Raw genomic sequence first — 25757 nt, forward strand, 5'->3', positions numbered from 1 at the left:
ACACCAGCAAAAAAACCCAAAAGTAAGACAGAACTAAAGTTTGGGCTGAAGCTTCTGGTCACTCACGTATGCTTGTTTGTACAGGATCCCCTAACAAATACTATTCTCTAAAGTTTTTCCTTACTTCGCAGTGGTGGATACAGAGAACCGAAATATTAACATTCAAGTTCTCCTCACCTGACACATTTTTACTACAGAGTTCACCTGGTACGAAGGTGCCCTCCTAAGAAGTCTTCACATTTCCAGCGCTGTCATTTTCTGCTCCAAGAGAAGTCACTGAAAGGGCTAATTCTGCCTATGCGACATCAGAAGCTCTGTCACAGATAGCAAAACTCCTACATCTCTTTAGAGGCAGGAAATTTTGGACAAGTTCGTTCATTTAGCGGAACGCTTCTCTCCTTGGTAACGTAGCACAACCAATGTGACACTGAACAATTGGAGGGAAAAATCACTTCCTTCCATTTGTGGACTATATTCCAGTAACCATACACCTCACAGCATTAAAAATACCAAGAAAATCTTTATTTATAGTTTAATGTTAAGAGAACCCTATTCCTACCTAATATCTTCTGCCTTACCACCTGCTAACCAGCAGTACAGGACAAAATAAAAGAATTTTACAGACATGCTTGTCCCACTAGTCAATCACCTTAGAAATTAGAAACAAGTGTACTGAAAGCTGTAACAATCCAATGGCTTAACTAAATGAACCCTTGATCCTAGTAAAGAGCACTCCCTATTCTGGAAGGGCAATCAAACAGTCGAGTTCTACACCGATATCCATGCAGAAGACCCTTGCAACAGACAGCAAAAGCTACTGGCTTCAACTCAAATCCACACACACACACACATCAAAAAAAAAAAAAAAAAAGAAGGCAAATGGAAGCTGCTTGCAGGATTAAGGCCAAACAGAGTGTCCATTGGCAAGTTTATTGGCATGTTGCAGGCATAACACAGAGGGAAAAGCCAAATTTTGCAAGTTGCTCTCCCATTCCACATCCGAGGCACGCCGGCAGTCACGTGGGGAAGGCAAATATGCACTGCAATTATGTACGTGGTGCTCTTTTCACCATGAGAAGCCATTAATATTAAAGACTTCCTGTTTCAGGAACACGGAGTTATTTTTAAACTAAGCAGAAAAAACAAGTCACATGTTTTTCTCTCAAAAAGTTATTTAAGTTTCTGCTGCTTCCTCATCTTCTGAGACATCTACATGTTCATATTGTCTCCAGGCCTTTAAATTGCACTTTTTGAGAATTGCTCCTAGTTGTTTCCCAGGCCCCACTTCGTAAGTGTAAGGAAACTCTGTTCCTTGCTTTCTTTCGTATACAGAATGCATCGTCTGCTCCCACATCACAGGGGAAACAACCTGCTTGACTAGTAACTTTTTAATATGATCTGAGTGCATGTACTTTTTGCTGTCAACGTTAGAGTAGACACAGATCAGCGGTTTCTGAATTTCAATGGATTTTAGGACTTCAGCCAGCGGCTCTACTGCTGGTTCCATAAGTCTTGTATGAAAAGCACCGCTGACAGGAAGCATTTTTGTACGTGTAAAATAATATTTTCGGGCATTCTCCTGCAAATATTCCAAAGCCTACAAGAGAGAGAGAAGAGCGACAGTCTTACTTACACGGCAAACCTTTCCTCGTTCACCCCGCAAGAACCACCTCGCCAATCTTACTGTGCTGAAAAAATCCTTTCCGCTACCCAACAAGCGGGCGCAGACTGAAAAACACCACGAATCAAATGCTTCTGTTTGGCCTAACTGAGGCCGCACAGGTTAAGTGTCGCGCAGAACTACGAAGCGGTGGTTTTTAAAAACGAAACGTTAGATGCAATTAAGCGGGCATTAATCCTGAAATAATACCTGCAAGTGTCCTGCAATGACTCTGCTGTCCGGAAACAAGTAGTTTGAAATCTCGCACACGGGGTTTTCTATGCCCAGCGATTCACAGTGCTTACGAGCTTCCAAGCAGGCAAATTTGTAATTTGCCGCCGGGCGACCGATAACCGACAGCATCCCGCTGGGAACCGCTTCCGAGGCCTTCTGCATGGCTTCGGCGCGCACTTTCACCGCGTAGAGGGCTGGGGAAAGACGAAACAAGAACAGAAGCAAACAAACCAGCAGGCTAACGTGAGTCTCCACCCGGGGCACCTTGCACCTGCGCATGCAAAAAAAAAAAAAAAAAAAAAGAACAAAAAGACAAACAAACCCCATGATAACGGTGGGTGCTTAAAAGCGCGACGCTTTTAACGTAAGGTGCATAGGGGAACGGAAGAGGCGAAGGAGAAAATAAAAAACATTTGTTCCCCCCTTGCTCTAGCGGGGCAGCAGGAGGGAGAGCGCGGCGGAGGCCCCGCGTCCCCCGCCCCGGGGCAGCGGCCGGGGTCCCCAGCACCTTGGGCGAAGTCCAGCGCTCCGGCGAACACCAGCGCCGCGAACTCGCCCACGCTGAAGCCGGCGGCGCCCACGCAGCTCTCCAGCACCTGCACGCAGACAACCGCGCCCCGCTCAGGCCTCCGCCGGGCCCCGGAGGGCCCCGCCGCCAGGCCCGGCCTCCTCCTCCTCCTCCTCCTCCTCCTCCCCCCCAAATCCCCGTCCGCTCACGTCAGGCTGCCGGTGGCTGAGCCTCTCCACGGCGGCCAGGGAGGCGACGAAGACGGCGGGCTGGCAGTGGCGGGTGCGGTCCAGCTCGGCCCGCGGCCCGCGCAGGCACAGCGACAGCAGGTCGTAACCCAGCACCGTCTCGGCCACGCGGAACATGCGCCGCACGTTGGGGTAGCGCAGCAGCCCGCCGCCCATCCCCACGAACTGGCTGCCCTGCCCGGGGAACAGCAGCACCGTGCTCTCCCGCGGCCGCCGCCGCCGCCTCGCCGCCGCCGCCGCCTCGCTCCCCTCCGCCGCCGCCGCCGCCGCCTCTTCCCGCTCCGCGGCCCCCGCCGAGTTCCGCAGCAGGTCGCTCAAGCTCCCCGGCCGGTCCCCACCGCCGGCCCGGCAGCTGCCCCGCCGCCTGGGTGCGCCGCGGAGGCCGCCGCGCCCGCTGCAGCCACCAAGCCGCCATGGCGCCGCCGCCGCCGCCCAGCTGCCCATCGCCGCCCGCCGCCGCCCGCCGCGTTGCCGGGGCAACCGCGCGGCCCTGGGCGCCGCTCCACCCCCCCCCCCCGTCCCCGCGCCGCCGCCGCCGCCGCCGCCGCCGCACGTGGCGCCCCCCGCCCCCACCCTGCCACGGCCCCGCCCCCCGCCGCCGCGGCAGACCCCGCCCCTCCCTGTCACGTCCCCGCCCCTGCCACAGGCCCCGCCCCCGCCGTGGCGGCAGGCCCTGGGTCCCGCCCCCTCCCCCCCCAACGGCCCTCGGCACGAGAGGGGCGACGGGCAGCGCGGCGCGGGAGCGCAGGTAACGGCCGGGCGCGCGGCCGGCGAGGGGGGCGGGACGCGCTGCGCCCCCCGCCCGGCCCCGGCCCCGGCCCCGGCCCCGGCCCCGGCCCCGGCCCCGGCCCCGGCGGCGGCGCGGGCTCACGGGGAGCCGCAGAGGCGTTTCGGGGGGGTCTTTCCGCTGTTTAACAGCGACACGAGTAGCCGTGGTCTTATTTACTCCTGACTTTCACATATATACGTATGTATGAGGGGTGTGTGTGTATGTATATAAAAGATATACACACACACACATATATGTATGAGGTATATTTTTATATATGCGATTTATATGTGAGATATATATGTATTTTTATATATATGTCTCATGTATACGGTGAAATACGTATATATCTCAGAAGAAGGAGCTGGGATAGGCTGCAAGTGCTGGGCACTGGATGGAAAACTGTTTAGGGATATTCGGTTATGCTTATTTATATAAATACACACACGTGCGTGCGTATACATGAATATATAAACGTTTCTGTTGGTGGAACTTGGACCGAAGGCGCACCAGACCCTGAGGAGGGCGAGGGAGGAGGCGCGCCGGGGCGAGCGCCGCTCCTTTTTCCACCCGTTTAAAAGAAAAAAGGCGGTGAAGGAGGGAGCGCCTTGCTCGGGGCCTGCCCGCCGCCTGGGCAGCGTCCGGGCCGTACGCCGGCTGCCCGGTCGCGGCGGCACCTGCGGCCTCCTGCCGCGTCCGGCCCCGGCGTGGGGACGAGCGGCGGCCGTCGCTTCTGCCCTGCGCTCTCCGAGCCCCGGCTCTGCGCCTTCTCGTCTCACGCGCGGTGTTTCCCTGCCACGCCGCCGCCCGAAGCAAGCTGCTCGTGTCCCGAGGTGGACGCGGGCGCGTCTTCCTGTATTTCCAGGTAACGCCCTAGCGACAGGTTGGAGCACGAGGTAGGGTACGAAACCTGCAGCGCCCAACGGCGGGATCGTGGCGCCGGGAGCAGCAGTGGCCGCGCCGCGGCTGCAGTTGTGCAATGCTTTGCATCGCTTGAGGTTATGAAACAGCGTCAAGCAGTCAGTCAGACTCCGCAGAGCAGTTTAATGGAAGAAAGCGTATTAATCTAACCCAGCCCAAACAGAGCCCAAACGGATGAGAACAGCAAGAAAGGCTGTTGGCTTCTCATTCAGGCCCGTTCAGAAGGGGAGTGAGTGAGAAAACACTGTTAAAGCACCCCTTGCCTGTGGCACTTCTGTTAGGTTTTACTGTGTAAGAAGTGGCAAGCTGACAAGAGCCAGGCCTGGACAGCCCTCGAACTAGAGAGATCCAAGAGAGACTCAAAACGTTTTAATAATCGGCATTGATGAGACTTTCAAAGCGGGTGGACTAGCAAGAAGAAAAAGCCACAGCAGGGCCTAACGTAGCTGTTTGGGACGGAGAAATCTGGAGGATGTTTTGGCTTTAAGAAGTGCCACCCGCGGAGGACTTTATACAAACATTAGAAGAGATCCAGCAGGAAACAAAGACGATTATAACTTGGAAAGATTTTGTTTTAAAGGGCATTTCTACTCCCCATAGGTGAATCTGGTCACTTCAGTAAATCATAGATTCAATTGCACAGGTTATGCTCTGCTGTTTTAAAAGACATGTAACCTGGGTAGTGTGATCTATGAAATCTATTTTTTTAGAAATTTATCTGCCCTCAAGAAATCTATGGTAGAGGATGAGAGGGGGAGAATAAGTCTCGGGAACCCCCTCACACCCCATTCCTACTTTCACAGCTTTCTGCCTCTACCTCAGAATAGCCAGTACTAACAATTCCTGAGCTACTTGGGTATTTTCGCCTTGCCAAGAGGTTTCCCTCAATGTTTTTAATGCGATATCCACAATTTAAACCCCATGTGATTGGGCAGCCAGCGCTGAGTTGCACAAGGAAGGGATTAGTCGGAGGTTTCTCAGAACAGGGATATAAAACCAATGCAATGGAAGTAGCCGTCCTTTCTTTCCGTCTCCTTCCAGCAGCCTGAGCGCTCTCTGGGGACGCTCTCTGGGGAAGCTGGCTATTTTGAACACCCAGAGAAATTATTTCGACGTGTTTGTAATGCAAACTGGCCTGCTGCAGCCCTCACACTGCACTGCTGAAATTGCCTGAGGTCAGGCTAGGGCTAAGCAGATAGTGGGCAGCATGACGAAGGAAATGCTGCAGGGCAGATATGAGGGGTGGAAACAGAAACAACTAAGTTAAGTGCAGGTGGGGAGAAAAGATTTCCAACCCTGGTGGCTCTTAGAGGCAGTGTTAACGTTACCTGCTGGGCATGCTGCAGGTACTGTCCAGCACACGCATCCAGCTTTCTGCAATGGGAAAACTGGGGTGCAAGAGCATTATGCAACCAGATCTCGCCCTGAAACGCAGCTGGGATATGATTGAGAACATAGTAATTATTTGTAGCTTGAGTAATACGGATGCAGCCAGAGGCGCTGTGGCAAATACCTGAAACTATTTGGTGATAATGTACATGGCACTTGCTAAAAAGTCAGCATGTGCATCAAATAAAACAAACTAGTGAAGGAAAACTGATTTATCTTAAAGTCTGCTCTTTCCAAATGTGGTCCCTGCACATTTGTAAGCCTAGAAAACAAGTGGCTGAAGGACGCAGTCAGGTCCTTTCTGCTCTATCCTTTCATCCTTCCCCATCGCCTTGGCTGACTTACAGTACCTTTGAACCTTCCTTTGTCCCCAGATTTGCTTCTGCAACCACCAGAAAGTTAAAAGTACTTAATTCCCTAGGCCATTACCATAGTATTATTCGCTGCAAAAAATAATCTTGTCAACTATGATGTTGTCACATCATAGTTAAACATACAAACTTACAAGGTTTACAGGCCTAAACCTATGAGCATTAAGTTTAATTAAAATTATACTGGATAAAATACTCCCCTAAAAGAAAGTCAGGGCTGACAGTCTTCTATGTACTCTGTGACTACCCTGCTTTCAAAAAAATGTCCCAGGCCTTCAGTAAACAGGAGTGAATGAGCGGTAGGGTGCAGGCAAGGCTGGGTTGCAAGCAGTGTGCGGTGAAAGGTCCTAACAGAAATTTATTTGCACAAGCTTTTCTGAGATCCAGGGTGTATCACGCAGGCCCCTAAGTATTTTTCTCTTCTCGCTCTCTCAGCCCCACCCCGGGATTTTAAATACTGCCTCTTTTCTTTTGAACATTTCTCATTGCTTTTGTTGCTGAGTTGTCGTTTGGCATTTCACCCTGAGCGGCTGTGTGTTAAGGGGAATCCCCAGAGCGTCCCTGGCTTTTGTTTATTCTCTCACCAAAGACCTGCACCAAGTAGCCAGAGAAAGATGGACACAGCTTCTTCCCAAACCAACTAGTGCCGCTCCCTGAATTAGCTATTGCTTTTTTTTTTTTTAATAGGAAATTGATACTAGTATTTAATTGCTTGGGAATTAAATACAGGAATTCCCACTGCCGACAGCTGTGGTCTACTCGGCAGAGCCTGCCAGCACATTTTGATGTTGCTGCATGCCTTTGTACATGTTGCTCTACCTCTTCTTCCTTGGTACCATGCAAGGATGGGGCTTGCCAAGCATTGTGCAATACTGAGAAAACATACTATTAATTTATAGTAATAGTAGTCAAAAGAATGAGACGCCAACATTCAATTCAAGCCAGCATGTCTAGTCTGTTCACTTTTATTTGTTCCCTTTCCTGTTCATGCACAGCTTCGCTTTCCCGCTTCTTTTGCTTTCTGCCTCCCCATTTCTGTTTTCCTGCCTGATTTGCTCACCTCGTGTCACTTTGAGTGATCCTCCTCCAACATCAATTTGATAGCGTTTAGCACTTTCAGATAGCAAAACACTTTCAGACTTTCTTTCCTGGGAAAAAGCTGACAGAAGAAACAACATCTGACAAAGTCCAGTCACTTAATACATACCAGAAACCACCCTGATAAAAATATGTCCAAACAAAGCATAAACCCCAATAACGCAATATAAAATAGATGCTCTACTGTCCCATATTTTAGGTCCTTACTTGGCCCTTTTTTTTTTTTTTTTAAATTTATTAACATCTGACAGCCACAGTAGAGATGCACAAATGACCGGCACTTTATAGCACGTGTAAAAACGGAGCCTGGCGTTCTGTCTGCAATGGCAGCAAAAGCAGCAGGGTAAAAAATGAGGTCTTAAGTCGCTTTAAATGTCTAACTTAACCCCTTGGGAATTCCCGGCTGAAGGCAGCCAAAGAGGCTCGCTGTGCTGCGAGCTCTCGTTCCCATTACACTTGGTGGCTCCTGCACATACAGATTCCCCCGTATCCCAGTAAAAGCAGAGCCTTTGATGCTGTCAACGTTTGTGACAAGTAGTGGAGACCGCCTGCTCCCTCGGGAAAGTAATGCTACAAATCTAGGCATAGGGGAACCTGTTCGTGTCTCCGCGCCCGCACAGAAGAGACGAGGCACGATGTAGTTGTTGCCGCCATACAGCAACGAGCTCTGCAGCCTTTTGCCTGCCTCCCTTGTAGTCCACCCTCCACCCCAAGTCCCAGTTGATACTCTTCCAGGAGATGAGCACATTATTGTCCCTCTTTCATTTCTCCTCAACCTTGGTTCCATTTCCCCCCCCCCCCATTTAATTTGTTCCTTTGTTCTTTCATTCCTTTGTCCTGTTTGTGACTGTCCCACCACTTTGTTTGCTGTCTTGTCTTGCGCAGTCCCCTCCCACGGCTCTCCCCGAGGCATGCCTCCAGCCCAGCAGCCTGCTTGCCCCTTCTTGTTTACGCCTTACAAACTTCCCAATCCTGCATGCTTTTCCAGTCCCTCCAGACTCTCTGTTCTGCCTTCAAAATCTTGCCCTGCTCCTGTCACCAGGACTTCTCTTGATCCCCTGCGATCTGCGTGGTGGTGCCAGCCACCAAAATCTCTTTTATTAGCTCTGCATGGCTGTATGGACAGACCCCTGAGTAAAGAGACAAAAATCACAATGCGAGAGGGCCTTCTGGCAGGCTAAGTTTATACCTCTTCTCCAAATAAAAATCCATGGCACCGGCAGAACTGCGACCGTATAACGTCATCTGTGCGCGATTTCCTGCCGGTTTAAGTACAGCTGTTAAAAGTGTGATTTCCTCTTGCCCACTCCCTGCCTCCTCTTCCCAGCAGACATAACTAGAGCAGCGAAAGTTTTTAGACGTAGGGCAAGACAATAGCGCCGGCACTGGGACCCTTTCCTTGGACCTGCCTCTGACGTGCTGGCTGCTCAAAAACTTGCCGTTTGCTCCTGCTGGGGCTTTCACTGTTGCTTTTTCCCCCTTTGCTTCACTGGCCTGTTGCAATATCTTTTGTGATACCTTCCTGCTGTGTCTCCCTGCTGTAAAACAAATTAACAGGAATTGGGTGTATTTGGCTACTGTATATTTGAAAAAGAACGTGTTTAAGTTCTGCCCTTTTTATCATACCTCTAATCTACTCACGCTTCAGCAAGCTAAACATGGGTCCTCTGTAGTGTTTGGCTTTGGGCCAGAAAACTTGCTAGGGGGATTTTTCCTGCTTCCCCTTTTCACTGCAGCCTGTGCTCAAACTAAAGCCTACCAGAACAAGGAATCTACTTAGTCTTGTTTCTGTAGGAAGTTTGAGTACGCTTCATGGGCTTGCCAGTCGAGACTGCGGCAACTGATTGAATACTTCAGGAAGAAGCCACTGGTGTACTCCCTGTTCATCCACTGAGATCTCCTTCCTTGTTCAGCAAAACCTCATTTTAATGCCCATCCGCTCTTTCTCCTCCCTACTATTTTCTGGGGCAGCTTCTCAAATGTCTGTAACTTATCACCTGAGTCTTACGAGCCACTGATCATCCTCAGCATCCTTTGAGGCTAAAAAGGCATACACAGGATATAGAAATTATTTTGCTCACAGGTGGGTAAGCACACACTCTTCCCTTGCCCTTGACTAGACAGGCCCATAGAGACCATTCTGTTTGGGTGAATACAGAAATACAAGTTTCTTAATGGATTTTTTTTCTTCCAAGTGCAATTTATGTAATATCAAACGGCATTATTCCTCTGGCCTACTTTTTTATGGGGTGAGGGGGAATACTTACGTAGATAAAAATCGCTAGCCTTACTGCACAAGGCTTAGAGGGAACTGAAGGCCTCAAAGAGTACAGAACATAAGTAGTAGGTTCCAGTAGGGTGGTAAATATTGTCCAGTGAACCTCTTTCGAGGTCCATTAACTTCAGCTGCAGTCTTACTGCACTGACAAGACTAGACTGTGCATCAGATCCTACATATATGTGTATTTTTAAAATCTGCTAAAAATGGAATGTTTTTCTACCTTCGTTTTAAAATTATTTTGCCAGTCAACGTGTTTGTGCTTGTTTCAGATTCATCGTCTCAATGGAAGCGGTACCAGGCTGGGTCCCAGCAGTGGGTTTCACACTCTTGCCCCATGCAGGAGGATTTTTAGGAGGCAAGATAACCAAAAAGGAAATCCCCGTGTGGTATGAAACTCTACAGAAGCCATCTTGGCGTCCACCTAACTGGATGTTTGCTCCTGTTTGGGGAACTCTCTATACATCTATGGGGTATGTTTTTTCACATTGTATTAAGGCACTTATCCGATCTCAGAGTTGCTTATGGTACTGTGCTGGATCAGAAAACTGTATTTTTGTATTCCTGTGGCTCTACAACTGTAAGAAACTGTGTCAGGCTCCCTCTTCAGCAGGTAGAAACATGTTTTGGGAGTTGTGCGTGGCTTTGATAGGACACTGCTCTGTATGCAAAAAAGTCCACATCAAAAGCAGCCGTTTGAAAAAAAAATCTGCGATTAATTAGCTTTCCTCCTTCACTCTGAGGGGGAGACCTGCCAAACTGTGCAGCGATGGAGCCAGGCAGCCCTGGGATTCCTCCTACCTACGTGCTTTAGTAGTTTTAAAATTAAAAGTCATTGGGATAGAACTATTCTAATTAAAAGCTCAATTAAAAGAAGCCAAAATCAAAACTAAGGTACTTGTCCTTTCAAATAAAACTGCCAGGCTCTAAAACTCTAAATGTGTGAAACCAGTGCCTGCCTTCTTATTTAACTAGTTTAAAATACTTGACAACACAGCAATTACTGTCAAATGAATAGGGTATCATGAGGCCAAATACCATTCCCACAGGTACCTTAAACATTTAGTAATACTGTATTCTGGCAACTGTCACTTTTAATAAGATGCAGCAAAAACATTTATAGAGGTAGGTGGTCCCTGGAGATTGTCCTTGCATCTGCTTGGACAGTTATGATAATTCCTCACAGACTGCTCCAGAAGTAGCCCACCCAACATAGCGTGCTTTTATATTAACTCTCGTGAGCAGTGCCACAGAGAGGAGAGGTAGCACGCTGCTGTTAGAGCCCGAACAGCGGCTGGTGCAGCTGCCAAGCACAAAGTGATGCTTTGTTTCCCCCTTCCACGCTTCTTCATTAAGAACGAGCTACACGCCCAGATTCGGCATGCTTTTTCCTAGCTATCAAATAGGCATTACTGCTAACCCAACAGTAAAAATTTTGGGGCCGCAGTTTGCGGTTTATAGCTTACCCTTGCTAGCTCTTCCATCATGCCAGTGCATTTTAAGCGATTCCTACCTTGTGTATAGCACTGGCTTAACCACAGACGGTTTCAGAGAGATCAACTCTTTTCCAAGTTGAGATTACACAGTTACCCTGCTGCTCATCTTAAATACCACAGTCTGATGTAAAATACAGCAGTGATGCAGTATGTCTGAAAAACGTATCTGAAGGTGAAATTCTCTCACACACTCTCTCTCCTCTTGGTTTCCTTTTCTTTCAAGAAAAGCTTTGTAATTTCTGCAGCCTCATGTGCTGTGCCCTCTTTTTTGTCTATATTCTTTCTCCTCTTCTACAGAGTTTTTTTTTTTAAATGAATCTTCCCTCTTGTATAATCAGGGAGTTAGCATTGGAATCAGAACGTTATTGTCCTACGAGTCGATAAAAGATGCCTTTTTTCAAAGAGACGAGAACTCGGTGGCTTTCCCATGAAGAGTTTCCTTCACGTTGACTGCACAATTCGTAATCCGCAGTTGCTGGGGTTTCCTCATCGTAAACCTGGCCATCAAGTTAAGCATTTTAAAAATCCTGATTGTGACAGCTGGTCACTTACTTTAACAATACCAGAATATCAGTATTATTCGGAGGTGGGTGCTGCAGGTTACGTACCAGACGTCTAGCACCTGAGTCCGTTTCCTCAGTGCTTATCAGACCTTTTTTTCTGTAACCCATCCTGCACGCATGTTCCTTGGACCGATTAAGACATCTCATTCCTTTAGAATCCCTTGAATACATTAAAAGGAAGAAATAACTGAAAGCAAGAAATAATAAGCTTTCATGCCGGTCTTTGACATTTAGTTCCCTAGCTGACTTGTACCTAATCATCTTGCGCTGAAATGAAAGTTAGATCTGTGAACAACTGCAAGCACATACTAAAGCTCTTTAAGTCACTTAGGAGCAGATTTCTCTTCCTTTTGGGAAGAGAAAATGTGAAGTTTCTCATCCTTCCTCTCCCATACAAAGTTTGTTTGCTTTGTTTTTTTTTTTATTCCCCTAAACCGTCTGCTTTGTGCAATCAAACTGCCAAGCTATCAACAGCTGTGTGGTTTAGTCCTTACGAAAGGAATAGCCAGGAAGCAATCTTGGTTGTTTACTGGGCCAAAAAGAAAAAAATAATCTTTCCTATATGACACATGAATGAAGACAAACGCTTGCGAGCACCCATACGGATATTTGCTACTAAAACAAATAATGCTTAAAAACTGGCCTCCATCTTTGCTCCACTGCTGACATCCGTCTGAGCCCCCTGCTGTCCAGCACAGAGCACAGTTCAGTTCACATTGCTACCAAGATGGAGTCTGTATTCTGGGTACAAATACTGAAACAGGGATATCATTTAGGATGTTGGCATTTTATCCAGGGCAGTCTACTGTCTCATGCAATGGCTGTGCAGTCATCTGGACTGAAATCTAGCTAATGCCTAAAGGAAAAGTCAAACAAGAGCAAAACAGATAGTCTTGGGCAGTGACTGCTCCCTGCTCTTTCAGGCTTCTTCAGTGCAAAAATAAACCTGCATTAGTAAACCTGCCAAGTCCGAAGGATTCTCGTCTTTGGCAGCTTTTGTTCTGAGATGCCTCCAGTGACCGGTTCGGTGGCATGAAGATGATCCGTTCAAAATCTTCCAACCTGGTTGGCAGATCTTGCAGAAGCAAGGCTCCCATGGATGGGAAGAGCGCTGCTGGCTCTTAATTCTTCCCTTGGAAGTCCTAAAATCTTTGTTCTCCTCATCTTTGTCTCCTCCCTTCTGAGATGTGATTAGGGGTTCCTTATGCTCTAACACCATTCACACTATACTCACCTGTCTTTGGGCCGCTACTCGTTTTGTCCGTTCCTACTTCAATTCCTACTTCAATTCCTACTTCTCCCATATCTTCATTTCAACCATTTGAAAATGCATTTCTTTGTTTTAAAGCATCATCTCCCATTACCAAAATAAGTTTCTTCACTATTGAGAGACCTAGCTTTTCCACTCAAGCCCTCGACTTGCTTCCATTTCAATACGCCATTCTCGTCAAAGACTGAAATGCAGTAGGTAATCAGCTCCTCTGCACCTGGAGAGGAGAAATGATTTTTCTCTCTCTTTACTGCTACCTGCAGCATATGATCAGCTCTGTGCAGTCAGTTATTCGGCCAGGCAGTGTCTGGATATCTTCCTTTCCATATGAATTCAGACTCCGACACTGAAGTCATTTCGTTTGGCCAAGGCTACAGTTGCCTTCTAGCCAATGTACAGAATTACACCTTATGTTTGCTTTCTTCAGATATGGCTCCTACCTGGTGTGGAAGGAACTGGGGGGCTTCAATGAAAAGTCTGTGGTTCCACTGGGTCTGTATGCAGGGCAGCTGGCATTAAACTGGGCATGGACTCCCATATTTTTTGGAGCTCACAAAATGGGATGGGTAAGTAGAAAAACAAGTTTCTTAAGCATAGACTCCCGCTATCATTTACAAGGTGCTAAGAGTAAAGTTTTGGGTTGCAATTTTTTTTTCCTCCTTGAAAACGAACCAGATTCATATAATTGGTATAGAATATGGCTTAGGCAGTAGTTATCTAAAATTCTCTTCAACGCGTGCCTGCAACTGCCTGAGAAAATTTACCTATCTACAGCATCATTACATGTTTAGATTTCAAGTAGCTCTTTCTGTCACCTTTTGATAAGAGCTTTGTGCGACTGAAAAAGTAAACACTTATGCCTTAGCAAAATTCCTAGGTACCTCTTCGGCAAACAGCAACAATAAGAGCGTATCATGACATTACTCAGTCAATAGGTATCCGTACTAGACGAGACTGATTTTCTGTAGTCTGAAAAGAAACAAGATAGCCTCCAAAATAAAAATCAATAATAAAAACAAAAATAAAAAGTTTTTCTGAGAAGGCATCCGCTCACAAAGGGATCCAACAAGTGCCAGAGCCAATGCAAACTACGTGGGAAGAGCCACACAAATACTGTCTAGTCAAGAAAACGCAACAAGTAAAAACGCTAACCACCTTCCTGTGTTTCAGGGTTTGGTGACTCTCCTACTCACCACCGGTGCAGCAACAGCTACAACTGCTTCCTGGTGTAACGTCAACAGAACGGCAGCGTATTTGATGGTTCCTTATTTAGCTTGGTTAACCATGGCTTCTGTGCTCAATTACCGTATCTGGAAGGACAATCACAACAAGAAACAACCCGAATAAAGAATCTTCTTAGGAGAGAGACATCAGCCAAAAGATCTTTTTTTAAAGAGTTTTCTAAATGGCCTTCCTGTATTTTTAGCTGAACTACTTAATGCTATTAGACAAAGCGACTGCTAATTACTATTTGACAGAGCAGTACTTGTTTAAAAGCAAGCGTGCCTTTACTAGACAAGTCACAAAGGGCTGCATACCTTGGTGACTTTTATAACACAATAAAAGACAGTGATTAAAAAGATACTAGTTTTCTATATCATAGTTAAAATGCTGTTGTCATATAAACTGTAATACTAAAAATGAGCACAAATTACAACTTCACTAGGTTCAGAGGTAGAAATCAAGCCATATGTTAATACAGCTTCCAGAAAGCTGCTCTTAACAATCAGGCATGATTGTGGCCTGAATCTTTCGTATGTTTTCCACTAGACAGTGCTGTGCCTTAGTGCTGCAAAGCACCCATCCCACTAGAGCTGCTAGGTATTTGTTCTCCAATCATTGTACTCTGGAAATGTTTAAGATCACATCTTTTTCACAATTTGTGCCTTCCCACTTTAAAGCATAGTACACTCTAAGTGTCAGCTAAATGCATTAAACTGCATGTAACTTACGACATTTGCTTCTCTGTTTTTATTGTTTGTAAATAATTTTAAACAGAAAGATGCTAAAGGCAACGAGATGCTGTAGCCTCAAGGACAGCCCCTTCATCAACTCTCACCACTGCAGTAGGTAAGACAAAAACAGCAAATTCGGTGCACAAAGCCAGAAACGGAGTGCCCAAATACTCAGCACGCACCTTTGAGTCATCGTCAGCAGCGCTAGCCCAGCGGCGAGACAAGAGGTGCCTGCCTGGACCCTCAGTGCAGCGCCAGGGCACCACTAGACCTCCAACGCAGAGCCAGCTGCTAGGCCACAAATGGGTCTGCTGCAAGTACAGCAGTACTTACATGGGCCCTATAGCTATGATGGGGGTCTCCTACCTGTGCCTTCTCACTTCAGCTGCTTAAAAACAGAACCACAGGTTTCTTCTCTTAAGGGCTATGGTAGGGAATGTTATGACATAGCAAGATCTGGGACGCTTAGTTCAACCAGTTACTGTCCTATTAGATAAAAAGATTTTTTCTCTAAGGGTGCAAGAAAAGAGGGACTATTTTTGCCCACAGCTTGTGGTCTCACTGCACATACGCTTTTTTAAAGTAATTCTTCAGGTTTGCTACATCTGACATCACTGTTCCCTTTGCGATTGGGAAAGCTTCCCCTTTACTCTAGGTCCACAGTCACTTTGTTATTTGCTTTCATTTACTTTGCAAGCAGGTACCCTGAAGTGCCTTTTACTCTTCTAGACAAGTCAGAAATACATCTGCTGAGCAGCACCACATGTCCCCTTACGTCTAGTCTCAAACACTTGCTACTATTGCTACATCACAGTTGAACTTTTCTCTCTGTAGAAAGGAGGAGTAGTTACATTATCTACAGTAAGTGCTTAACCTCTCTTTCTTTAATCGCATTTAAATTAGGAGTCTAACAGTTCCAACTCACGAACAGGAGACTTCGATATGGCTGTCAGCACTGCTTCTGGCTGTTCGGTCCAGCTCTCTCCTACCCCACCTATGTAGTGATTGAATCTTCACAAGACAGATCTGGTTTTTTTCCTCCCTCCCTCTCCAGTCTGTTTAAATAAGTGGAAAGAAGTAGGAGTCTGCAGAAGAAAATTTTAAAGTACTCATATTCAGTGCCTGAAATAGCCTAAAACATCCCTCTCCCTTCCTGAGCACATGAGAGATAACTCATTGCATACTAGAAGCAACGTTTAGAACATTTACAGTTTTATATTTGCATCTTGCTCTAAAGCAGGCTGTGATTGCTGCAACTATCTAGAAAAAAATAATATTGCCTATTTAATATACTTCATGATGGACAGCAGAACTTTTGCAAGTTCTGCTTACATATAAAGCAACATAAATAACAGCCTAGAACTGCTAAGTTTCACCCAGTTACCCTCATCTGAGGACAGAGGGGAGATTAGAGATGATCAATTTGAAATTGCCTTCCCTCCTCTCCCCCCCCTCCATTTGTCCTAGGCTCTCAACTTTTAAGTCCAAAGACTGCTTTGGCTTTTAGCTGTTTCCCAGATGCTTTTCATTTCTTCAGGCTTCTTCTGCCTTCCCTTGCTGTTCTACACAGGAATACCTCACAGTTCCTACATGATCTTTTCCTCAAAGACCTAGTAACTTTAATGGGGCAGGCTAAGGATGACTGCCAGCAGTACCCAGTTCCTTTTTCTTTTTTTCCTCCTAACTTTTTATTGAAAAATGAAAAGAGCCACCAAATCTTCCATCTCATTAGCCTAGTAGTTCACTGCACTGAAATACTGTATTATTCTCTTAGCAAAAATCAGTTATTTTTCTGTCCTTAGTCAGCAAAGTATTTTAAGGAGGTTAGTTTGCTTTCCTCCTTAAAGGTTCTTCACCTTTGTGTAGGGAGAAAGGAGTGAGATGCCTGACAGTTAACAGGAGATCCGTCTTTCCCACCTTGTTTTAGCAGTTGCTAAGTCAGAGAACTCTGAACTATCCCACTACAACAGAATGACTACTTCAGTCACCAAATGACTTTACACACAGATTTCAGCAACTGCTGAAATCCTGGTATTGGAAGAATACCAGGACCTTTAACTAAATACTTTTTTGCAATCAAGCTTCATATACTTGATTCATGCTAAACTTAACAGATGCAAGCTTAAAATACCTTGGTTCACCTCAGTCTATGCACTTAAACATTTTAGATAGTTGTGTAACAGAGGAGATTTAAAAAAAAAATGAAGTAGATTAACTCCAAAATGATTCAGTAAATTACAATTTTAATGTTGACAGAGAGAAGCTGTACAATGTTTCCCAGCACACACGAGTTTAGGCTACCTGAGAAACAAGTCCATTGTTCCAGTTACCGTTCTATTTTGTCGTCTCCCATATTCAATAAAACAAGACATTTGGTCATCACAAACTGATGATATAAAACTATGCAAGACAAGGAAAATACAGACAAAATGATTATCAATACAGTATATGCATATTTTTCTGATATGACTTTTTTTTCCTGGGTTACCAGTATAGAAAGGTATTTGCATAAGCAGCTCATAGAACTGACATACAAATATTGCTGTTAAGCATCTCTGTAAAGGAAATTATTAATGGAGTCAAGCCTCCTGTGCTTAGATAATGCATGTCACATGGCAGTTGTCTGGTTTATCCAGAAATAGGGTGCTGAAGACATCATTAAAAAAGGTAGGGTGGTACTTGCAGGCTCTATCGCAGTCAGGATTAAAGTTCACCTCCAGGATCTGAGGCTGCATAGTTTTTTTCCCTGGAAGGGAGAACACAAACATTGCCTTTTAATACAAGCTATATAGAGATTCTGATTCATTACCTGTCTTTAAGCCAGGGAGTATGGAAAACGGCTGAAAACAGCCATCTTTTATGACCCCAGCCAGAAGGCTTTTTATTTGTTTCAGTGTTTGGTTTTGGGGTTAGGGAGGTCTCATTTACCATTGTTATCCAGAGAATAAGATACTCAGACTCTGCAATCTCTACACTAATCCAAGGCCTCATTTAGAATGAGGATTTGCAGCAACGTAATACATGTACAACTGTCCTGCTTGATGCAGTCTGTAACATCTTCCAGAAAGGTCTGCTCGTCCTTTCATGTTTTGGTACCAAGCTTCCTTTCTTAAAGCTGTTAGATATCTACCTTCCTAGTTCTAGCAGTCCTGGTTCCTCTAAACTCCAGCAAACATCTCCCACCTGCCACTTCATTTTACTCCTAGAAGGAAGTCAGAAAGTTTAACTTTCTCATAAAACTTGATCAGTGCAATTCAGACAGCTAGGTATCAAATGCGTTCTGTGCAAAGAGAAACAAGGGATTTTATTTACTGTCTGGAATTGAGACCACAGCTGAGGGTACTAGCTTCTGACGTGTGAGCAAACCATGCTCTGCAGAGCAGCAGCTAACCCATTTGTCCATAGGCAGACTGCACGATCACAGCTATGACTTTGGCGCCCATGCCCCCTGGGGTCTCAGGGGAAAACAGATAAGATGCCTTGAAGATCTTCAAAAGGCAGGAGACCTACGCAGCTCCTGTTGGGCCAGGGCTGCAAGGTGAGCTTGCTCCTCTTACTACAACCTTTCTCTTGGAATTGATAATATCGGTGACTTGCTTTGGTCTGCCTCTCCCATTCAAGACAACCTCAGCAGAGGTAACCATCTAGCTCAGAGCATCCAATGTGGACGTAGCAGACCCAAATTCAAACCTTTGCTCCACCTGATCTGAACAGGAGAGACTCAATTCTGTACCTTCTGTTTCTCATGGGAGGACTCCAGCCACGAGGCTGCTACCCATTCTAAGATGAGATGATACTAGGCCACTGTCCATCATCTTTGAAAGGTCATGGTGATCAGGAGAGGTGCCTGAGGACTGGAAGAAAGCCAGGGCCACGCCAGTCTTCCAAAAGGGCCAGAAGGAGGAGCCAGGAAACTACAGGCCAGTCAGCCTCCCCTCCATCCCTGGAAAGGTGATGGAGCAGCTCCTCCTGGAGGTCCTCACTAAGCATGTGGAGGACAAGAAGGTGATCAGGAGTAGTCAGCATGGATTCACCAAAGGGAAATCACGCTCGACCAATCTGAGAGCCTTCTGTGATGGGGTGACTGGCTGGGTAGATGAGGGCAGAACAGTGGATGTTGTCTACCTGGACTTCAGCAAGGCTTTTGATGCCGTCTCCCATCACATCCTCCTAGGCAAGCTCGGGAAGCATGGGTTGGATGAGTGGCCAGTGAGGTGGATTGAGAACTGGCTGGATGGCCGAGCTCAGAGGGTTGTGGTCAGTGGTGCAAAGTCTAGTTGGAGGCCTGTAGCTAGCAGCATCCCCCAGGGGTCAGTCCTGGGTCCAATATTGTTTAACTTACTCAGCAGTGACCTGGATAAAGGGATAGAGTGCTTCCTCAGCACATTTGCTGCAGATACAGAACTGAGAGGAGTGACATACACCAGAGGGCTGTGCTGCTGTTCCGAGGGACCTGGACAGGCTGGAGAGTTGGGCGGAGAGGAACCTCATGAAGTTCAACATGGGCAAGTGCAGCGTCCTGCCCCTGCGGAGGAATAACCCCATGCACCAGTACTGGCTGGGGGCTGACCTGCTGGAAAGCAGCTCTGCAGAGAAGCACCTGGGAGCGCTGGTGGACAAGTTGAGCACGAGCCAGCAATGTGCCCTTGCGGCCAAGGTGGCCAATGGTATCCTGGGGTGCGTTAGGAAGAGCGCTGCCAGCAGGTCAAGGGAGGTGATTCTTCCCCTCTACTCAGCCCTGGTGAGGCCACATCTGGAGTACTGTGTCCAGTTCTGGGCTCCCCAGGACAAGAGAGACATGGAGTTCCTGGAGCGAATCCAGCAGAGGGCTACTAAGATGATGAAGGGACTGGGGTGTCTCTCATATGAGGAAAGGCTGAGAGAGCTGGGCCTGTTTAGCCTGCAGAAGAGAAGACTGAGAGGCAATCTCATCAATGTGTACAAGTATCTGAAAGGAGGGTGTCAAGGGGACGGGGCCAGACTTTTCTCAGTGGTGCCCAGCGATAGGACGAGAGGCAACGGGCACAAACCGGAACACAGGAAGTTCCGTCTGAACATGAGGAAGATATTCTTTCCTGTGCAGGTGACTGAGCACCGGAACAGGTTGCCCAGAGAGGCTGTGGAGTCTCCTTCCCTGGAGATATTCAAAAGCCATCTGGACACATTCCTGGCTAATATGCTCTAGGTGACCCTACTTGAGCAGCAAGGTTGGACTAGACGATTTCCAGAGGTCCTTTCCAACCTCAACCATTCTGTGATGAGACTCTTGCGATCTCCTGCTGCAGTCACCTCGCTCCATGAAAGTGATTCAGTAGTTACAGAATTAGCCACAGGCAGCACCCAACCAACATACAGCATCTAATCACCCCCTCAAGCAATCATGGGGGCAAGGAACGAACTTCAAGTCCTGTACACTACAGGAAAAAGAGTACACTCAGTTCTGTCAAATGCTGCCCCTGACAGTCCTTTTTGCGTCAGGGCCTCTCCTGCTTTTCTGCCTACACATAGATGTCTGGCCTGGGCCATGCTTAGACCACGTTTTTGAGCCTCTTCGTAAGGTAAGAAAGAATTCACCCTATCTGGAAAATTTTGCTACCAGTCCTCCAAGACTTTGGTTGGAAGAAAGGCTTTAGGTTAGCCATGCTGTGGCACCAGCATGAAAGCAGCTTCATATACACCTTCTTGCAGAGACTTAGCCACATGTAAACTTGGCAGTAACTGAGTGACAGTCCTGAGGACATCAACAGCAATTGAAATGGTGAATCCAGTCCCTTGCCTGCTTTAATAAGTAGCTGTGTCTTCTGAAGGCACTGTGCCAAGCCTGGCCAAGTCAGAGTTCAGTAAGACAGTAAAGATGTCCCTGAAGTTTTTGTGAAGACACATATTTCAGACCGTCTCCCACCATAAATGGGAGAGAAAGCTTGCTGTTGTCAGAGTGACTAGACTGTTGTACAGCTGCCTTGCCTTTTTTTTTTTTTTTTTTTTTGAGAATGGCAATAGCAGGGGCGCAAGGGTGGCAAGGACGTGGCTAAGCAACCGCTCTAAGCATGGCTCCTCCCACATTACTGTTAAGTTGCACAGTGGATTTTAACCCCACAGCTCCGCAACTCCAGATATGCTTTGATGTCAGGGCGGGCACTGAGATCACACAGCTCACTGTGCTTGAAAAACAGCAAGGGGTCAGACAACAAATAAGTTTCCAAAAAAGGGTATGGAAATAAAATGAACTCAACATTCACAGAAAGGAGCTTCTTACCATCTCTGCTGGTGTCCCACTTAAGCATCAAGTCAATGGCATATATTGCTCTTGATGATGGATAATCACAGATTCCAAGAGGTGCAGGTTTAGCTGAAGCAACTTGGAACAATTCAGCAAATGCCTTAAAAATATCTGCCTGAAGACAGGAAAAGGTCTCTGAATGAGATACAGAAGTTCTGTAAAAGCAACTAACATTCATCACTTTGCCCACGAAGCTTTTTAAAGTATTTGCATAAATTACACTAGCCAACAGATGAAAATGCACCCAGCAAGAGCCGCAAAGCATGCATTTAGACATGAAGACCAGCATCGTGAAAGTGCTTAGCACCTAGCAATATCCATGAATTTAAGAACATAAATACTGTGGAAATCCTTAAAATAGGGCATTTAATATTAGAGTTAAATCTCTTTACAGGCATTATGTGCAGTATTACACTTATGTGTAGAGGAGAGAAGGAAAAACCCAGGAAAGTTTTGAGAACACCAGAAGCATGGCACCAAAGTTGTGACTTTTTCTTGCCTCGTAATTACATTTCTTTACAATACGAAACAAAGCTAGAAAGCAAAAATCTTCTGTCCATTTAGCCTCCTCTAAAAAGGGTGCTGGTGGTGGTGAGGACACGCACGAGTTTAAGATGAGATTACACTGATAGGTCCAGAAATCAGATACCCAATGTGAAAGTGAAATAAGAGAGAAGGAACGTATAGGGGGAATTTTAACATGAAGTCTACACTGAAGTGAACCAGTCTCTCTGCAAATGGAAAAATGCTGTAACTGAGTATTCTGTATACAATACTACTTTGGGTAGCCTGCAGTCTGGCTTCTGTCCTTTGCCCCCATCTCTCCCCTTTTACTTCTTGTAAAAGAATTTAAACCTACTGCTACAAAACCTGTTGTGCTCTGGGTATATTTACTGGAATATGGGGTTCTAGCTAAAACTGATACAAATTAATTTGTGAAAGTCATCCCACAGCTGGGTAATTTATTCACTTTTGAAAGCATATGCAGCAATAACTGCTCTCTTACCACTCCTTCTGCATGTTCTGGCTCCTAATAAATATACAAGAATGCAACAGTTGTGTGCATTTCTGAACCATTTCTTTGCATTCAGCTTTTTCTTTCAAGAATTACTGAAGAACAAAGAGAGGGTCATCATCTGCCTTCCAGTATACATTACTGAACTGTACCATTTGGGGCTTCCTCTTTGGACATAAAATATGCCCTTGTATTAGGGAACCATCTCTTTTGATGTGAGAGTCATTAATGCAATGACAGGAACAGGACTCAGGTCAACTCACAGAGGCTGAGGCAGCAGCTGGAAATTCTGCACTGCAGTCTCAAAGACAGGATTTAATTTAACAAATAGGCACCAGGTTCTGGACTTAGTAGTTCAGAGATATTACACTGGTGGTGTATTAAATTAAAACAACCCCCCGCCCACACATACACACAAAAGAGACCGGCCAATCTTTTGTTTTCTTTCAAATATGTCACAGTGTGTAAACGCAGCCTTTGCACTGTCTAATCTGCCAGTGTAACCCCCCCCCCCCCCCCAAGCACAGGAGCCCTCGAGGAAGGGACCAGACTGTTTACTTCTATGAGCCACTTCAGTACAGTTAGGCACATCTTGAGCAAAAAGGATTCATAGATGCTTTACATGAGAAAGATGAATTGCCTGACTTACTTGTACTGTTGTCCATGGATATTCTGGATATTGTTTTTCAAACAGAGGAATAAATTCTTCACAGTGTACCTGAAACAGTTTAACAACAAACATTGCTTTGGTTGGGAATGACTGAGCAAACTGATGACTTGAAAATGAGACATCAAATCATTTTTGCAGGTAGAGAACCAGAGAAATTGACGGTTCCTGAACCCCTTAGTTGTTACAGGGCTTCTTATTATTTAAAAAAAAAAAATGACACTGAAGTCTTTGAAAATGATTAACTGCCAATGTAATAATTCTTTTACTGATTTCTATCAACATGGGTTATAGTCAGGATATAGATTTGTATTATCACAGGTGACTGGGGGTCCACAGGAGAAATAATCTAGGAAAGTATTTGCTTAGGGTACTTTTATAAGACATCAAGCGCTTGTTTAAGTAAATGGGAATTAGGTTATTCGGCAGCAACCACAGAGGAGACAGTGGAAGATTATTTAACAGTGGAAAGACAGGGAAACGTTTTAGATCATTTGCTTACCTGTTTTAACATTACACCAGGAGCATAGTTCATGACAGTGAAATGCTTCTCGTAGTCATGCAAGTCATCAAGTGAAAACGCCCTAACCAGTAAAAGAAAAACAACTCCTTAATTTCCAAGGAATCAGATTTAATTCCAAGACCCTTCAATCTAACGAGGAGAGGGAAGTAATTACCGATTTGAAAAGCGCAACCAAAATACATCATAGACATACAGCTTGAGTGGTTTTATGGACCTCAACAATACAACATAACGGACGTCAAATTTAACCATTCCGACGTCTTCTCGGTGAAACAAGACTGGATTCTCAATATATTTGCACGCTACCTACAACAACAAAAAAAACCCCACTGTTAATATAATTCAACCTAAATGAAAATAAAGTGTCACTAGATCTTGATGATTTAAGATATCTTTGTATGCATTTCAGTTTTTCTTTAGAAACGTGTATGAATAAGTGATGGTATGCAAAGAGGTAACCTTTTATCAAAGTCCTTTGGTGCTGCAGTGGGGGAGATAGGAGGCCAGAACACACACACAAAAACCTAAACAAAATCAAATCACAATACGGTCACAGAAATTTTATATAAAATTAACTTTGTTTTGAACTAGGACTAAGAGGCAATCATTTGTGCATTTCCACATTCCAGAAAATATATTCAGTCCACACATCAGCTGAAATATAGCTTAGGTGACAGTCTGATACATGACCACATATTGCAGACCCCTTAAAAAAGGCTCCATGATTCATCTATTGTTGGCAAAAGCAATGCTCTGTGCCACTGAGCAGAGCTGTGGATCAGCAGTAATGATCAACCTGGGGACAGAAGCAATAACGTTCTGAAATTTATGACCGACACTAACTATAAGATAATGTGAACTCATCTTCCATTGCGATTTCTTAAGGATTAGCATTAAAGCAGCAACGCACTGGAGCTGCTTCTTTACCGTGGGGGCAAGTTTTATTTTTTTGAGCTAAGAAAACATCAGGCCTTGCAGTACAAATGAAAGCGTCTTCCACACTGCCTCCACAGTGTTTCACTGAAGCAAACAGAGCTGACTGATTTGAATATAAATCGATTCTAAATTGATTGAAATAGTACGCTTACGGCTAGCATGTGTTTTGAAGAAAATTCATTTCCTTCCTCATATTTTTAGACCTCCTTCCATGAATACATTTGTTCAGCTATCCCATTTTAAATCACATTCAAAGACATGCTGTCTAACCTTTGGGCTGCTTTCCCTGTGCCTGATGATATTGTTAAGGCTGTTGGTGATGTGAGTGTCCAGGCTTCTGGCCAAGTTCCATGGTTTGCATATCCAGTGATTGTCTTCTCCTCTGAGGAAGAGAGAGAGAGAGAGCGCGCGCACACATCAAAGCCTGTAAGCACCCACCTCATTCATCTGTCTGAACATGCACTTGAACTGATCTATGTGCTTACTCCCTTGTCTATATACTTTACAAAGCTGTGGGCTACAATGCAAGAATAAAGGACTTTTGATTGACAGCTGGGAGTGCTAGGTTCTGGGTGTGAAGGGGAAAAACACAACAGTAGCTCTCATTGATCTTTGCAGTCAGGGTCTAACATGTTCTCACTGGTAATCTCCTTTTTCAATGCTCGACTCCTTCGCAGACGACAAATAACCGATCAATAGGACAGTATCGCCACGAGCACGCGTAGGTCACAGTGCAGACATCATTCTGCCAGGCGACGGAGAACATTCTGGCCAGCTACTCGCCAGAAACTGGCAAGTTTCTAAGCTGATTCTCTAATAACATCTCCAAAACATTCCCTTTAAATGGCACCATAACTCTCTCTGGGAAGGAATCTCAACAGTTCATCTTGAAAGAAAAGGAGAACACACCATCCTCTCACTTGTTAGTGCCTAGTTATCTCAAGAACGCAATATTCCCTGAGGAATCCTCAAGGAAAACAGGTAATGTGCTGGCCTTTATTCTATGCATCTTTCTGCGTAAGGACAGGGTGACACTTGATGTCCTTCTTTCCTCAATTATTTTATGAGAGCAACTCGAGAACTTGCTTGGACTTCGTGATAAACAGCATAACCTGAACTGAAACCCGTGTAACTTAAGAGGGTCTGCTTTGTTTTTAATTAAGGCTTCCTATCCCTTCCTCCCTCTTCCCCATCTACACATGGGCATACACGATCAATTCTTTGTATTAAATGGGAATTAAAACACCCCAGTCTAAGGATACGCGAGAAGGAGCACTCCCTCCCAGTTATGCCAGACCAAGGACAGACTCCTTAGAGGAGGGAACGGCCAAACGAAACTCCTGACAGATGGCAGCATAAACAAGAGCAACCAAGGATGCAACCTTTCAACCAGAACACTTCATGCCAGGTATAAGAGGTTGTTTCCACTATCAACACCTAATGCTTACCTTCTCCCTTACTAAAGAAAAACCTTACTTTCCATCAAGCTTCCAAGGCAGCTGCAGCAGCAGGAGGAGCAGCGATGTGAACCTGAAACCTTAAAGCTCCACAACTGCTTTAGGTTTACCCTAAACCT

General features: G+C 45.7%; 3 protein-coding genes across 6 annotated transcripts in view; 1 reads left to right on the forward strand and 2 right to left on the reverse strand.

The window, feature by feature from the left end:
* Window positions 1–890: 890 nt before the first annotated feature.
* On the reverse strand, window positions 891–3094 carry MCAT (malonyl-CoA-acyl carrier protein transacylase). Its single transcript, XM_068950985.1, has 4 exons — window positions 2612–3094; window positions 2403–2490; window positions 1871–2088; window positions 891–1597 (listed from the first exon to the last, which is right to left on the reverse strand). The coding sequence occupies exons 1-4, from the start codon at window positions 3092–3094 to the stop codon at window positions 1175–1177; spliced, it is 1212 nt and encodes a 403-aa protein (XP_068807086.1). The 3' UTR covers window positions 891–1174.
* TSPO (translocator protein) lies at window positions 2597–14757 on the forward strand. 3 transcript variants are annotated; one of them, XM_068951054.1, is made up of 4 exons: window positions 2597–2731; window positions 9749–9949; window positions 13233–13371; window positions 13976–14757. In XM_068951054.1, the coding sequence occupies exons 2-4, from the start codon at window positions 9762–9764 to the stop codon at window positions 14150–14152; spliced, it is 504 nt and encodes a 167-aa protein (XP_068807155.1). In that variant the 5' UTR covers window positions 2597–2731; window positions 9749–9761; the 3' UTR covers window positions 14153–14757. The 3 variants fall into 3 exon arrangements, with proteins under 3 accessions (XP_068807155.1, XP_068807136.1, XP_068807145.1); XM_068951035.1 differs by lacking the exon at window positions 2597–2731 and adding an exon at window positions 3292–3398; XM_068951044.1 differs by lacking the exon at window positions 2597–2731 and adding an exon at window positions 4284–9281.
* A 2226-nt stretch (window positions 14758–16983) lies between these two features.
* Window positions 16984–25757, reverse strand: part of TTLL12 (tubulin tyrosine ligase like 12) — a 31451-nt gene continuing 22677 nt past the window's right edge. For both annotated transcript variants that reach the window (XM_068950869.1, XM_068950878.1), the window contains exons 9-14: window positions 24452–24563; window positions 23400–23551; window positions 23225–23306; window positions 22705–22773; window positions 21017–21155; window positions 16984–17506 (exon numbers count right to left, since the gene is read on the reverse strand). In XM_068950869.1, coding sequence (XP_068806970.1) covers window positions 17355–17506; window positions 21017–21155; window positions 22705–22773; window positions 23225–23306; window positions 23400–23551; window positions 24452–24563 — 706 coding nt within the window. In that variant the 3' untranslated portion in view covers window positions 16984–17354. The remainder of the gene's footprint in view (window positions 17507–21016; window positions 21156–22704; window positions 22774–23224; window positions 23307–23399; window positions 23552–24451; window positions 24564–25757) is intronic.

The sequence above is a fragment of the Struthio camelus genome, chromosome 1 (assembly GCF_040807025.1).
Source record: "Struthio camelus isolate bStrCam1 chromosome 1, bStrCam1.hap1, whole genome shotgun sequence".
NCBI lineage: Eukaryota > Metazoa > Chordata > Aves > Struthioniformes > Struthionidae > Struthio > Struthio camelus.

What these genes read in the sequence shown, in the direction of transcription:
- MCAT (XM_068950985.1), bottom strand. Translation starts at nt 3,094, where the DNA reads ATGGGCAGCTGGGCGGCGGCGGCGGCGCCATGGCGGCTTGGTGGCTGC. An exon ending in TCAGCCACCGGCAGCCTGAC is followed by an intron (nt 2,491 to 2,611) that starts GTGAGCGGACGG and finishes GTCTGCGTGCAG; the next exon opens with GTGCTGGAGAGCTGCGTGGG. An exon ending in TCATTGCAGGACACTTGCAG is followed by an intron (nt 1,598 to 1,870) that starts GTATTATTTCAG and finishes TCTCTCTTGTAG; the next exon opens with GCTTTGGAATATTTGCAGGA.
- TSPO (XM_068951054.1), top strand. Translation starts at nt 9,762, where the DNA reads ATGGAAGCGGTACCAGGCTGGGTCCCAGCAGTGGGTTTCACACTCTTG. An exon ending in ACTCTCTATACATCTATGGG is followed by an intron (nt 9,950 to 13,232) that starts GTATGTTTTTTC and finishes TGCTTTCTTCAG; the next exon opens with ATATGGCTCCTACCTGGTGT. An exon ending in GAGCTCACAAAATGGGATGG is followed by an intron (nt 13,372 to 13,975) that starts GTAAGTAGAAAA and finishes CCTGTGTTTCAG; the next exon opens with GGTTTGGTGACTCTCCTACT.